Below are 14,868 nucleotides of genomic sequence, written 5' to 3'. Positions count from 1 at the left end.
GGACTCTCTTAGTCTGCCCTGTTATTTTGAGCCTTTAAGAGATGTGAGAACAAAGCCTGTTCAATGATATATGAAGGTCTTAATCAAATGTCTGAATAAAACCCTGAAGGAATTATATTAAAGTATCAATCATATTTCCCAAAGTAGAACCCCAGAGCAAGAATAGGAACCATCTTCCTGCAATTACATAGATTTTAAGTGAACTGCTGGCTGCTATACCTAAGGTGAGATCATATCCGAAAGCGAAGTATTTTGCAGAGTTTAATTGTGGTTATTTCTGGGAATGACACTGTCAATTTGTGAAACACAGGTTGAGTTTGTAGTGGCTGGAGTACCTAGCACTTGCTAAAGAAGAACAATCCACATATGTTGTTAAACTCTAGTGGTGGAGTCAAGAATAAACACAGTAAAGAGGGAAGATCCGCTTCAGGTTTAAGCAGTAATTAGTTTAGCTACTTCTCTCTGCATTGCAACTAAACAAATCAATACAGGCTGTTTTTTCCTTCTAAGGGTTGAAAAGAAAGGTCGTTTGGATTCAGACCTTTCTGCACAGGTATGTAAGAGTGGTTCAACCACATGATTTATCATTAACTCTTGTACAGGACACCTACTCCTTGCCCTGCTTGCAAAGGTAGCCTTTCAGCAGTGCTGGTTAGTGTCCCTTGGTGACACACCAGATCAGGAAAAGGGGATTCAGAGCAGGGATGTGACTGTGGTAAAGTGGTGTGCTAGAGATGCTGCTGCCATACACAGCTAGGGAGATTGGTTTCTTCTGTCTGGATACCACAGCTATAAATGCTCCTCTTGGTCTCCAGGCTGGATACACCGTGTGCTATGTCCTTAGCACAATGCCCCACACTCTTCACATCTCCATCCAGACTTTACCTCCCCAATAGACCTCAGTTCTCACTTATGCACTGCTTTCCCCAGAAACCCCTTTCTGTACCTCTGACCCCCCATCTTTCTGTCATAACTGAAGCAACGCCTCTTAGCTTGATTTCCACTTTCTGCTCTTTATTGCTGTGACCAGTGAGCCCAAAAGAGGATTTTTATGATCTTAGAGTTTTCAGATCACAATATTTTTCTGGATCAGATTGTGCCCAGGGTGGACTGAATATTCAAAGGATTTGGGTACCAGATTCTAAAGCCTACCTCTACAGTATATGCAGTACCATACTGGTTTTATTTTCAGAAGTTCACCAGTTGGCCAGCTCAAGATTACCTTGGGGATAACAGAAGGCAGTTGCCTGACACAAAGGATATCTGCCAGATTTCTGTTTGCAAAGCCAAATGATGAGGGCATGAGATGCATTCAAAGAGGAAGTCACCAGAGATCTTTAACAAGGGGAAAATAAGCTATGTTTCCCTAGCCTGTTTTTCAAAAATACCTGAACAGTCTTGTCCGACATTTTCCAAAAGCAGGTATCAAAGGTGGGTATCACACATGGAATATTTTAGGTCATAAACATAAAAGACCAGCTTATAAGCAGCTGACTCTCTCTTTCAGTGAAAGGCGCAAGAAAATCCTAAAAATAGGCAATGCAACCAGCTTACCTGAGTGAAAGCAAACAAAATAGGAGTCTGTGAAACATGAGTTTGCAACCCAAGATTTTCCTGTAAGGCGAAGGCATTTTCATCTCAGTGTGCTGAGCCCAAGGAACATGCCACAGGGTAGGGATGCTTGCACAGCCCTAATGCTGCTTGCACAGCAATTCAGCCCACTCTGTTAAGTGTTCTGTAACATGGATAGGCCTTGAGCTTTACCTACAGTGGGAATTTAGCCACCGGTATAAAATGTCTCTGGACAATTGCTCTGGAATGAAGATTTGCCCTTTGGTGAAAATTCCCAGCTAAGCAAGTCTCTTGATGTTGTTGTTCAAAATCCCCATGTTAAAGCCTGGACATGCTACTCCCAGACTTAGTTTTTAGCTCAGCCAAAATTAGAAGCCAAAAGTTAGGGCCAAACTGAGTTTTTTGCATAACCTGCAGAGGTATTCTCACAGAAGAGGTTTCTGCAGTAAGACGCTAACTGACAGCACTATCAGGTGAACTTAATTTTGAGGGTTCAGAGAGTAGCTATAGAAGCAAGGAAAGCTGAAAAAATAAGGGTTTTTTTGTTTTGTTTTGTTTTTTTTAGTAAGAGATTCCAGATGCCACTTTATACAAGCTACTAAAGAGAAGATGAAGGACTTGATCAGTGTCTCAAAGTACAAACACAACAAGGATACCTAGGCTTTTCAGGGTAACGTGTGGCTAGCAAATTGAAGCTAAACAAAAATCAGTATAGAAATGTAGTGATGTTTGCTAAACAATAAAGTTATTAGCCTTTGAAATAACAAAGGCTGTCATGGATCCCTTCTCACTGGTACCTGTCAAGCCTAGATAGCATCCTGAAAGATACTCTGAAATTCAAAATTATTTCAAGGTGGACTAAGGTTGAATCCAAACCCTTGAACTGCCAGGATTTTAGTTACAACTTCCCATCATTGCTCACTGCAGCTGCTGGTAAATGTTAAAGGTGTAGATGTATTTTGGCTCTACAGGTGCTTTAATCTTTGTTTTTGCTCAACCTTGTGCTGAACAGGGCTATACAAACTAGCTCACTTATCTACTGGTACCAGATCTGTACTGCACCTCTAAAATGGAACTGGCTGCCATAGATTTGAATCCACTAATTAAAATGTACAAATCTAGGCTTAACATTACTCTTGTGAAGAAAAACAGTTCTATTTCCTTGCTTAAACATCAGCAGTCAGTTGGGAAGCGTGATGGACAGGGCCCCTCCTCTGGAGCTAATAGCATTAACCTTCTCCCTGTTCCCAAGGCACATTACACCCAGTAGTTTCAAGATGGCTTTTATTTGATTTGATTTTATTTTACAGCAGATGGGGATTCTTCATCACTATGTGACATACATAGGCTTAAAAGTTAAGAATTACTTATTGCTTAAGCTGGCACAATGAATTAGCTGCCAAATTGAGAACAATAACCAAATATGATGGGTAACTGTCGCATGCTGCTGGAAGCAGGGTAAGCAACTTTTCTGAGCGGAGATGTAATCACCAGGTGCTGTATTACAATGACAACAAGACCCGTGGGGAATGAGCAACTATAGTTTGCCTCTGCAAGTAAAGAGCACCCTTCTAATCACCAGAGAGTTACTAGAGCTGGTGCTGTGTAGGATCAAGCCCATTCAGTTTCAAGAAAGCAGGAGGATGATCTGGATAAACCTCTAGATTTGGTCTCTCTGAGGGAGAGAGAGAGAACAGAGAGTCCCTCTGTTCCTCAGAGGGATTCACCAAGGGCCTAATATGAAATTAGAAAGAGTGTGATAAGGTGTTTGATATGGTAAAGAAACACTCCCAGCCAGAGTTACACGTCTGTTTAGGAAAACAACACATTTTCAAAACAATTCTCCCCTGACTGAATTAGGTAAGAAGTACAAAGATTCCATGTCTCCTCCATTTCTGAAAGCTGAATTACTAACAGCCTCAGTATTTTCGTTGGACCACAGTAGATTAAGATCATTTCAGGCCACCAAGAACTGGAAGCACGCATGTCTAAATATTTATAAGGGAGATACTCCCTTCAGGTTCATTTCCAACAGCTGCTTCCAACAGTGGCTCTCCAAGTGGCCAGCTCTTCCAGCAGAACTGCTTCCTGCACATCCATCTGCTCTGTTTGTTCAGATAAACACATGTCTCTCCTGCTGGCCATGTGGTGCTGACTTCTCCCCGCTACGTGCACAGTTAGCGGGGATGCCCTGCAGAAGCTTTACTGTGAGTATGAGTCACAGAAAGAACCCAGCTGGATATCTGGAAACCCATTTGGGTTTATGAAATAGCAGGATGTGGGAGAGGTTTTCTTCTCTTTTCAATGAATATGTGAAGCAAGTACAGTATGGAATTACTGAGTTAATATACGTGAATAGACCACCTGTCATTTTTCCCAGAGTCATTTCTGTGACTCTCCCTGGAAATACCAAGTAGCAAATGAACAGAGAAACTGAAATCCACCCCCAAGTAGCTCTGAAAGGCAGAACATGAAAAGCTGGCTCAGATTGGCAGTGTGCAGAAAGCTACTGCTGCTGCTGTACATGTTACTGGTCAGCAGATAAACAAAGCAATCCTGTTTCTGGGGCAATGAAGCCAGCAGTAAATTTACACAGCCATCTTTTCAATAGCTTTAAAAAACAAAGAAAAACAAGGCACAGTCATTTCAAGCTCCATTAGAAACAGAGTGAGAAAAATCAATGTGTGACAAATAGGAAGGGACAAACTCTGGATAAGGAAACGCCATTAAGGCTTTAGAAATATATGTGGTTTTTAACTGGCAATCAAATAACAAATCAGAATCTTTCAAAATATACATAATGGCAGGAGGTGTTAGAATATATATTGACATTCCATTATTAAAGCAAACGGGACAAAGCTCTTGTTAGTAATGGCTCTGTCACTTAACGTACCTGCAGTGGGACTAGTTCTGCAGTCCTTGCTAAATCCGTCTCTAGCATCAGTGCTCTGGTGGTAGAAGCCTGTTTATGATTGTTCCCAGTAAGATGTTTAAGTTTCGAAGGTGTATTTGGGTTAGAAATGTATTTTGTCCACATTAAGTGATCATAGATTTGGACTAATTTAGGTTGAAAGAATCTCAGGAAGTCATCTAGCCAGCCTCCTTCTCATGAAGTAAAGTGTGATACAGAAAGGGTTGTAGGGCTTACTCTAGGGGTATAGGGAAAGGGGATGAAGAAGTGCATCAATTTCTGATCCAGTACCATATCCTCTCAGCTGCAGTTACCATGCAAGAAATTAAGTCTGGCTGTTCATTGGTGACACCTGACCTGTGATGACTTGGATTTCCAGGAGCACTGAGTCTCCTTGCCAGAGACACACTGAGTAACACCACCTGTGATGGGAAATTTCTCCCCATGCCCTGGCACTTGACACTGCCAGCTTCTGAACTGATCCTTGCAGTGGCATTCTGCCTTCCTTCCCCAAATTGTGTCATTCTCCAAGTTGCCTTGGATTGCAGCACTAGATGGGCTTGTGTTGCAGCACAACTTTATTTTCCTGGAACTGTGACTGCATCATGTCCTATTCTTGTCAGTGTTCCCCAAGCCATTCATAATGCTCAGGTCACCTGTATGAGATTCAGCCCACCGGAGCGGGCACTACAGAAAACCATGAGCATGGCTGTAAAGTGTGGCTCAGGGATCTTCCCCTTTATATCACTTCTAGTTGTGGGAAACTCACAATGGGCACTTTCTTCAGCTCCTAGACATTTATGCAACAATTGTCCTTCAGCACACAGAACTCTCAACATATTGTTTATTTACTGTTTGCCTTTTCCTTTAGGAAGTCAGCAGAACTCACCTCTGGGAATGAACTTGTGTTGCAGTGCTTAGCAGAAAGCAGGCAGCATAGCACATTTGTTCCCTGTACTACAACTCCAGGTGTCTCTGGCTTGCTGACAGCACATTCCAGCAGGGCAGAACCCCTTGTTGTTTCCTATAGCAAAACTCTGTACAGGATCTCCCGGATAAAAGGCAATTACATATTATTTTTATACTTAAGAGCCTTGGATTAAGCCAAATATGAAATCTGATCCAATTTATCCCCCTTTTTCCTTGTCGGATAACTGTTAGTCCACCTTTTTGTACTTTTCAGAGCTCCAGGCTCGTCCGGGAAGTGATTTCACAACAAATAAAGCCAGCCACTGCCACAAGACTGTGTGGCATTCCAGAGCTGTGGAGGGATGTTTATGTTCTCCCTCTCTCCCCCAGTGTTTCATGTGCCTATGTGTCTCCCGGGAGTAAACACAATCCCTTTGCTTTGCAATGCCAAAAATAGAAGCATTGGTATTTAAATTGCGAACAATCAGGTTTGGCAAACAATCCCTTTCTGAATCACGGGGCTGAGTCATTTCCCTCACCTAAGCTGCTCTCCCGTGCACATTGCAAGAGCAGGGGAAACTCCAGCACTAATGTTTTCCTGTCTGTCTGTCTGTCTGTCTGTATCCCATCCTCCCCATGCCCTGCAGCCTGCCTGCTCCAGGCCGAGCTGGTGAATTACGAGCGGGTCAAGGAATACTGCCTCAAAGTGCTGCAGAAGGAAGGCGAGAACTTCAAGGCGCTCTATCGATCGGGAGTGGCATTTTACCACCTGGGTGACTTCAACAAGGCCCTCTACTACCTGAAAGAAGCAAGATCCCGCCAGCCGACAGGTATGGGGAAGGGAGCAGGGATGTGGCTTTGCACTGAGTGCTTTTGTATTTCTTTCCATGAGATGTCATCTGTCCCTGACTTGATTGTGTTGATTTCCACAGGGATGAGCATGCATGACTCACTGTATGTCCTTGCCTGGACTCCCCTTCAAGCACTCATGGGCAGTGCAGCAAGGTCACAGTGCCCAAAGATTAACTGCTGCCAAGGCTGCAGCATGACCTGGAAGAAGACAATATTGCTGGAATGCTGAGGGTGTGGAGGGGATCCTGCCTCTCTTTTCCACACTAACTTATTTTTGAAGAAGAAAGCAGGGCAGGGAAAGACTGTACCCCAACCATTACATTTTCTGACTCTTTGAGAAAAAGCTTTTTCCCCTTAGCAATGCCAGGAGACTATTTGTCATCCTTAGTAGCCTTCTGCCATCTCAGTAAAGGGTTAGTATTCTGCTTTGATCAAGGAGACAGACATTCACACACAAAGCTTCATCAGGATGCTTCAGCTTCTGCCATAAAATCAGCCAATTCCTTGTTAAGTATCTGTCATCCATCTGTTAAAACCATACAGTTCATTTGGGGACAGCAATGAAATTATATATCCAAACAACTGAGCCTTGCCAGAGCAACCATCTCCATGCTAACCTGCCCAGCCTCAGAAGGTGGGTGAAAGGCCAGAGATGAGGGTGAGGCAGAGATGATGCTTTTATTTTTCAGAAATCATAGGGAGATAAAACAACACTGTGGTTTTAAATAGAAAGGAATTTTGTAGAACTCAAAATTAAAGAATTTCTAGAAAATAAAATGGAAGTCACATGCAAAGAAAATCCTACAGAGCAGCTCTTCATATGAATCTGTGAGGAGTGAGAACTGGGTGGCAAAGAGGGGCAAGCCTGGGTCCTGGTGGAGCATGGTGGAACTGATACTCATTGAACTAGAGGAGGGAAGGGAGGCTGTTGGAGCTGGCTGTGCTTGATGTCTTACAGGCATTGGCCCTTCAGGGCTTCTGCAGTGGCTATGCCCTGGCGGACCATCAGGGAGGGTGTGCTTGGGAGTGTGCTGGGATCTCCTTCCTATTCCACCTCCCCTAAGGGTGCTTAGTCCCATCTGCTGTGCTTGGCCATGGGCTCTGGGCAGTCTGACAGCACAGCTGTGCACCCCACACTCCCAGAGCAAATGTGTTTCAAAGCTCAGTTTAGCCTATTTTAGTTTACAGTGTGCCCTTCTGCTTTCAGCCCTTGCCAGAATCAGGAAATGGAGAAGCATATGCAAGAGAAAAGTAGTCAGTGGAAAATAAGTTATCCTAACCTTGAAGTTTTGACTAGATTCAGATGTGAAAAATTTCTTTTAGCAGAACGGCTTAGCTTCCATTTCTTAAATATGTTTCTGTGCTCCCTTACCACCCCCCTCCTTGTGATACTATTTACTTGGTATTCCTCATTGCTTCTTGAAATAAATACTAATTTATTCAACAGCAACAACTTCAAATACCACTTGCTGCAAAAAAATACCAAAAAGTGTCCCTAAAGGCCCTTAATGTATACAAAACCCAGTTCTGGCCTTCAGCTCTGCATCAGACTCTTTCCTGTTATTTGTAGACCATTCAAGGCTGTTGTTCCACTGTTTTATTTATGATTATGGAAAACTTGAAGGGCATTCAGGGGGAAAGAATTGAATATGTACAGTAAGAAAGGATGTGGGTGTTAAAATGCAGTAATAGGAATTAGGTAGCACTATCAAGAATTTATTATGTGACTTGGAATAAGTCAGTGTCTCCACTTTAAATGTCTCCATCTGCAAAGTGTGATTGTTTTCCTTTATCTGAGGTTTCACCAGGCTCACTGGTTATTATTGCAGTCATGTTCTGTGTGTTCTTTTTTTTTTTTCTAATAAGGAATGTTTTTGGCACAAATCACTGGCAGTTATTCTCTTTGATGGGAGAGCTTTTGAATGGTAAAGAGGAATTAGTTAGCAAAGGGGTTTAGTTTTCTAAAGGGCTGTCAGCACAGCAGATCCCTTATGGCTATTCACTATCTGCCCAGGGTGAAGGAAGGTTGGATTTGGCCTGATTTCTTGTGCCACCTCCAAACAAAAATCACAAAAGCAGATTGAAATAACAGGAGATAGTTGTATAACCCTCCTACTAAGGAAGAGGGAAGCTGCTGCTAAGTCATGTAGAGCATGCATAGACCCTCCATGAGCTCTGTGTCCAGAGGTTGGGGCAGCATAGGCAGCCAAATATGCACATTGCTGCAAGCCTTGTTCAGCCCCTCTCCCAGTGGGGCTGCATTGTCAGAGCAGGGACTGACTGGGATTGAGACCAGACCATCAGCTGGAAATGGCCTGGTAATGTCAAACAGGGGTCCCTGCTGTCCCTGTGCTGTCCCTCCCATGTGAACATGGGAGCCCATGTTCAGACATCCCGCGGGCTGCCCGGACCAGATGGTTTTTGTGCTGTGCACTCAGGCACTGCCTTCCTGCACCCCTGCAACTCAGAAATCCTGGGAACAAAATCCAGACCGTGGTGTCTGCACAGCAGATAAGCAACTGGGCTCTGAAGCTGTAGGGGAAGCAGACATGACCTTTAAAATAGCATTAGGCCACTCTGCAGAGAGACACAGGCACAGTCCTAAGAGCTGGGAAACACATTCCTGTTGGAGCTCTACCAGTACCTCTTTGCATGGGTGTGACCCCGTATCTGAATTGTTCTTACCTATTTCCACATCAGCCAATAGGGATCACTTTTTCTTCACTGAGAGATCAGTGGATCTGTCTTCTCATTAACATTTCCACATAACTTTGATATATTTCTGCAGGCAGAGCTAGTATGGTACAACAGTATTTGGAGAAAAAACTTGACAAAGACAGGGCTCCACTCCTGTAAACAGAGTGCTGTTCTCATTATTCTTCCTTGGTAAAATAATGGCCCTCACAAAGGAAGTAAAACATGCCAAAACCAGCCTGAGAGATCTATAAATAGCTTGCAATGAGAGCGTCTCCCACCCTCTGTCAGGCTACAAATTATTATGCCCATGGCTTCCCAGGCATGTTGAAATCTCCCAGGTGAGTGAAGCTGTGCCATCAGCAGTCACTATATTACCTGAAAGCCAAAGGAGGCTGGCAGCTTTTCCCAATTACGAGCCTACTTCTGCTCCCTCAGTGAGATGCTGAGTCCCTGCAGGCCCAGGCAGGTAGGATCTCCCGAGATGCCCACAGTTATCCCTTCTCACCTGCACCAGGCAGGCATTCCAAGCGTGTACCTTGGCAGTGGGGATGTGTACCCAGAGCACAGCCCATCAGAGCCTAGAAGAGCACAGAGCAGAGGTCACAGTGAGATGCAGGCAGCACAGCAGGACCTTGCTCAGGCTGTGTCCTGCCCTGCACTCATTTCATTTTAAGTCAGCCAACTGCACTCATTTCATTTTAAGCCTAAAATTCAGGACTACCACCTCAACTGAATTTCTTCATTCCAGGAGGCTGCACAGCTGAAATAGTTCTGTTTTTTAAAAAGCTGCTTTAAAATTTGCTGGGCTGGTAAGAAGTGCTAATGCATAAACAGCCCAGGATGCTGGTGCATCTTGTTCACAGAAGCAACAGCAGAATTCTTAGCTCATTAAAAATGTCCCAAATGGGTCAAGGAGCTTAGTCATTGAATCCCACCCTCTGAGTGCCTAGGATGATGTAGTTGAACCTGCAGAAGACTCAGCAGGGAGACCCACCTCACCAGAGACAACTTGAGAAGTCACAACAGCATGGCCATGGCCCACAGATGCCCCGTGGCATGTTTGTGGATAGCTCTGTGTGGCAGGAAACTGATCTGTCTGGCACTGATTCAGCACTGGCAGAGGGCACAACAGAGATGTCCTCATCTTTAAAGGAAGCTTTGCACCCACAACTGCTTTGGGGGTGCAATACCCACCCTCACTAGTGCTGGACATGTTCCCAGTAATTTGTTCATCACTTTGAAAGCTGAAGCACTTCTCATTTCCCTAGCTGGTGTGGAACACATTGCAGTCTGAATGAGGAGGAGATGAGATTGTCCTCTGATTGGACTGCATCGCACTTCTGATTGGTGTCTGAGGATCTAATAACTTCAGGGACCAAGGTGATCCTGGCTGGCTGTCAGAGCAAGGCTCTGAGCAAAGAACCATTTTTTAATCAATGCAGAAGTGAAAGTGGCTGTGTTTTTAATTGCTTGCTTTGGGTACTACATAGCTTTTGCCATTTTGTGGGTGCCATGTGTGTGTGAAGTTTTCCTCATGATAGAAATCAGCTTAAAGAGCTTAAAGAGCTTAAAGAGTTAAAGAGAGGATTGACCATGACTGCAGAATCATTAACTCTGTCTAGAGACATGTACTCATTTAGGTCAACCTGTGATTCAGGGTGAATCAGGTTCACTTAGGGCTCAGGCCAGGAGATAAAGCCAAACTCACATAGTCTGTGTGGTGTGTTGATGCTCTGAAATTCTGGAAGGAACAACAAGGCTCAGCTTGTCACCTTCACACTGCTGGGATATCACAGCTTTCTACTAGGATGGATCAGTTGTTCTGTTCCTCTAGGAACTTCATGAGACAAGATAGACAAGGTAGTATGCAGCATATAGCATATGACAAAATTGCAGAAAGAGTGTCATGGTGGAAGGACATCCAGCAGAAAATTTAAGGGAAGAAGGGGTACAAGACAATGTGAAGGATGCTCTTCCCAATTCTATTCATCATGGCAAAATGTGAAAAGAGTGGAATAAGCTGTAAACAGAGTGGGAGAGTGAAAAGGCAGAGCATAACTGTACACAAAATGCCTTTAGGGGCTTGCATGCAGGTACTGCAGGAAGAGAAGCCTGGTGTGTCATTCCACAAATACAGGCAAGGATGACCTGGATAGTTTCAGCTGCATGAGTTCAACTGTGCTGACCAAGCATAATCAGAGAGGAAGTAAAAACTAGCTGAGGCAATACTGTGAGCAGTAGGGATGGTGAGCGCAATCAGACCATGCTCTCCAAAATCAAAGGTTCTGGGTTTGGTTCAGTGCCCCTTCCTACTGGTGCTGTTCCAGCACACAGTGCTGGAGCTGTGCTGCTCCCCTGTGATGTCCCAGGGATGAGGGTGCATTCTGTCTCTCTGCCATAGGGAGCTGTGTAACCACCATACCTCTGTGTATTCTTTCCCTGCAGATACCAATGTCATACGATACATCCAGCTGACAGAGATGAAGCTCAGCAGATGTTCCCAGAGAGAGAAGGAAACCTTGTGAAAATGAAGCCACTTCAGCTGAAGTGCCCAAGGGGGAACATTTTCTTCCTAGAAGCTCATTTGGTGGATTTTCCCATTTGCTCTGCCTCATCCTCATCTCCTCGTCCATCCACTCTCCCTTGCTCTTCATTGAATACCAGTTTTGAAATGAAAGAGACTTGGACGCTGGATATGGCTGCTTGCCAACCATGGTAATACCCCTTCCCCATGGCAAAAGAGCACAACAACTACAGCCAGCCTTGTTCCCAGAGAGTGTCACACACCTGGAGTAGGCAATGCTGGGGGACCTGCCTGGTCCTGAACTGACTGCCTATTACCTATTAGGGAAGCAACCCCCAGAACAACTTGCCTCCTGACCAGGCAAGTTGGAGACAGAGAGTTTCTGCTCTGAGTGATCACTGGAGCTTGGAAGAGCTAAGAAACCAAGAGAGCCACTGGTCATTCCACAGGGAACAGCAAATGCCTTTTTACCATCAGTTCCCTCTGCCTGCTTCTCCAGTGTGTGTTATTGGTCGGCAGCGAGAGCTCACATGCTCCCAGTCTAATGTCAGTGAAAACTGTTTCTAAACATCCTCTTTATGAAAGCACAGAGCACCCTATGAACCCCCTGCAGAGCTGTCCCGGTGTCAGAGCAGAAGGCTGTGGGCCACCACAGAGCACTGAATGGACTGTGAAAGCATGGTGTACAGTGTGAGGGAAAAACTGTGAAATAATTCATTAAAGGCAAATAAAAATTATTCATAGGCAACAAGTCTGGGCATTGCTTTTCAAAGGAGCCTCTTCGGTTCCCCATGTCCAGACAGGCAACATTATCTAGGGAAGGGTCAGCATGGGGTGGGGAACAAGGGACGTCTCCATTTTATCTTGGCTCTACCAATGCCTTGCTGTGTGATCTTGGGCAAGTCACTTTTAGCCTCTTGGTGCCTCGGTTTCCCTATCTGTACACTAGGGACAATAATACTTCCCTACCTCGCAGGGGTGTTGTGAGGATGTATCAGTTAATGTTTGTAAGTAACAGTACAGTGATGTACAGTGCTAAGTATTATTAGTACATTGGATTGAGGTCTTGATTCTCCCACCTTGTGTTGGTTGTTCCTGTGTCCTGTTTTTTTCTTTTGTAGGAGAATGTGGTGCTGACAACAGGGCAGGACCAACAGCTTTGCAGCCTATTTGGCAGTCCAGAGGGCCTGTTTAGATCTTCTCCAGCAGTTTGATCTTCTCTGAGAGCTCTGTCTCCTTGGCCAAAGGTCCTTTTCTGAAACTGCCAATAATGGGATCAGTAAGTGCCACAAACATATTCTCAGTGTGACTTGCCCCAGCAGTGGCCCACAGGGACATGTTCCCAGTTGCAGGATATACATGAGTGGTTTCATCCCATGGTGGTCAGTGTCAAGTGAGTGTAGCCAGAGTTATTTCACTTGGCCCTCAGCTGAAACACAGAAACTGAAACAGAGCTAAACAAAGTTTGGCCAAGTGCTGTGTGCTTTGGTTCCAGCAGACTTGGTATCTGCAGACAGTTGGCGATGGCATCTCACATTCCAGCTGTGGTATCTGGCCACATTTTTCTCCAGCCAAAATTCAAGAGAGTTGTTAGAGAAATATCAAGAGAAAAGGCAAATTGAATATAGGCCAACAGTGTGCCCTAGCAGCCAGGACAGCCAACTGTGCTTGGGTGCCTGTAAGATGTACCTAGTACTGCGTTAGTAAGGTTCTGGTTCTCAGGCATATGTTGTCTTCTATCTCCTAAATATATCACAGCACACAAAAAAATTCAAATAGAGGTCACTCTCCCCTACTTCATATTGCTGATGACAGTTCATCCTGCAGCCGCATGTGTCTCTTCACTAGGAGTGAAATGAGGATTCATCCTGCAGGCAATGCAGAAGAGGACACCACCTACGCAAACAGTCTCTGCCCCAGGAAAGCTCATGCAAGCAGAGACAGGCTTGTTACTCATGACCTTAATGTAAGAGAAAGGGCATTCTCCAGCCACTGGAGATGTAGGGCCATGACTGTCATTTTGTATGGGAACAATTTTAGCCCTCACAATGGCTTCATTGACATACTGTCACTGCATCTGTGCCATGTATATAGTAATATAAAAAGGGCACAGCAGGCTCCAGTCTCCTCAGTTTTAAGCATCTTTACCTCCAAGAGCACTGCAAAGGGTAGAGGAAAGAGGGAAGTTTTTGAATGTGCATAAGAAAAATATTTCAGAGAGCCTTCAAGTGCTATACAACAACCTATTTTCTTTCAGAAAACTGTTGTCCTTACATACACTGACAGCCAGGGCAACTGTAAACAGTGACACTCGCACCAGAGGCTGGAAGAAGGAAGTCACCAAAGAGGGAGCAGGGTCGGGGACTGTTTCATGCAGTGACACTGAGTTTGAAAGAATTATGGACACACCTCTTCCAGTGAATGCTCCTTAGCAGCCAGATGTGGAGGTGTGGGCAGAAGCCACCCAATTCCACCCAAGTTACACAGACCTTGTGGTAGGGAGTTGGAGACACAATGTTGGAGGTAGCCGTGTCCACTACAAGTTGATGGTATGTTTCTGCAGAGCAGTCAAGTAGCAATGGGAAGATACACATCCTGGAACCCCGAAAAAGTAAACAAAGCTTTAGCTCAGCGAGGTGGTGAATCTGTATGTCAACATGCAGTACACAGGGGAATGAACACAGGCCCCTACCTATACCCAGCAGGGCCAAAATGTCCTCAGTGCAATGAGAAGTGAGCCCATTCATCCATCTCATGGTAAAACAGCAGGAACAAAATGGCAGGTGCCAGGCAGAGTAGTAGGACAGCAAGCAGGAACTGAGGGTGAAAGGACAGGGATGAGATGATCACAGGATGCGAAATATGAGCCAAACCCAGGTTCATGGGCAGAATGATAATTGAACTAGAAAAAAACTGACCAAAGGCTTAGACACACTATTTGCAGTTCGTAACAGCACCCAGTTTTGGCAGGATGCACAGCAGGGAAAAAAGACAGCAAGCAAGATTAGATGTGATTTTTCCACTTGGAGGGGGCAAAAGAGGGGGAGGCTTCCTTCCTGCTGCACAATCATTTTTGAAAGTGAGAGGAGAGGACAAACAGATGCTGGCTGTGGAAGTTTTCCAAATATGTGCTAGCAATTGCTGTTGGTAAAGGTGGAGAAATCTTCATCTCACAGGGTGGAGAAATCTTCATTTAAACTAGGGAGAGAGTATGACTAGTTTCTGGAATGGATGGGAAACAAAGGTCTGGATATTCTTGCTTACTAGTGAAATCCAGGAGCCTCTAAGATGAAAAGGAGGGTCTTGAGTGCAGAGCAACCCTTTAACTATGCATCTCCATTTAGCTTCCCCAGAATTCCTCTGCAAGCCTCATCTGTGTAAATGTTATCCCCAAAATACATTG

At 44.7% G+C, this 14,868-nt stretch overlaps 1 protein-coding gene across 1 annotated transcript in view; it reads left to right on the top strand.

Annotated features, from left to right (window-relative positions):
- The window catches only part of TTC9 (tetratricopeptide repeat domain 9), a 28,504-nt gene extending 15,960 nt beyond the window's left edge, over positions 1-12,544 (top strand). The window contains exons 2-3 of the mRNA XM_030950390.1: positions 6,040-6,222; positions 11,387-12,544. Of these exons, the coding sequence (XP_030806250.1) occupies positions 6,040-6,222; positions 11,387-11,466 (263 nt within the window). The 3' untranslated portion in view covers positions 11,467-12,544. The remainder of the gene's footprint in view (positions 1-6,039; positions 6,223-11,386) is intronic.
- The last annotated feature ends 2,324 nt before the right edge of the window (positions 12,545-14,868 follow it).

This window comes from Camarhynchus parvulus, chromosome 5 (genome assembly GCF_901933205.1).
Source record: "Camarhynchus parvulus chromosome 5, STF_HiC, whole genome shotgun sequence".
In the NCBI taxonomy this organism is placed as follows: domain Eukaryota; kingdom Metazoa; phylum Chordata; class Aves; order Passeriformes; family Thraupidae; genus Camarhynchus; species Camarhynchus parvulus.
This window is presented reverse-complemented; position numbering and strand designations above follow the sequence as displayed.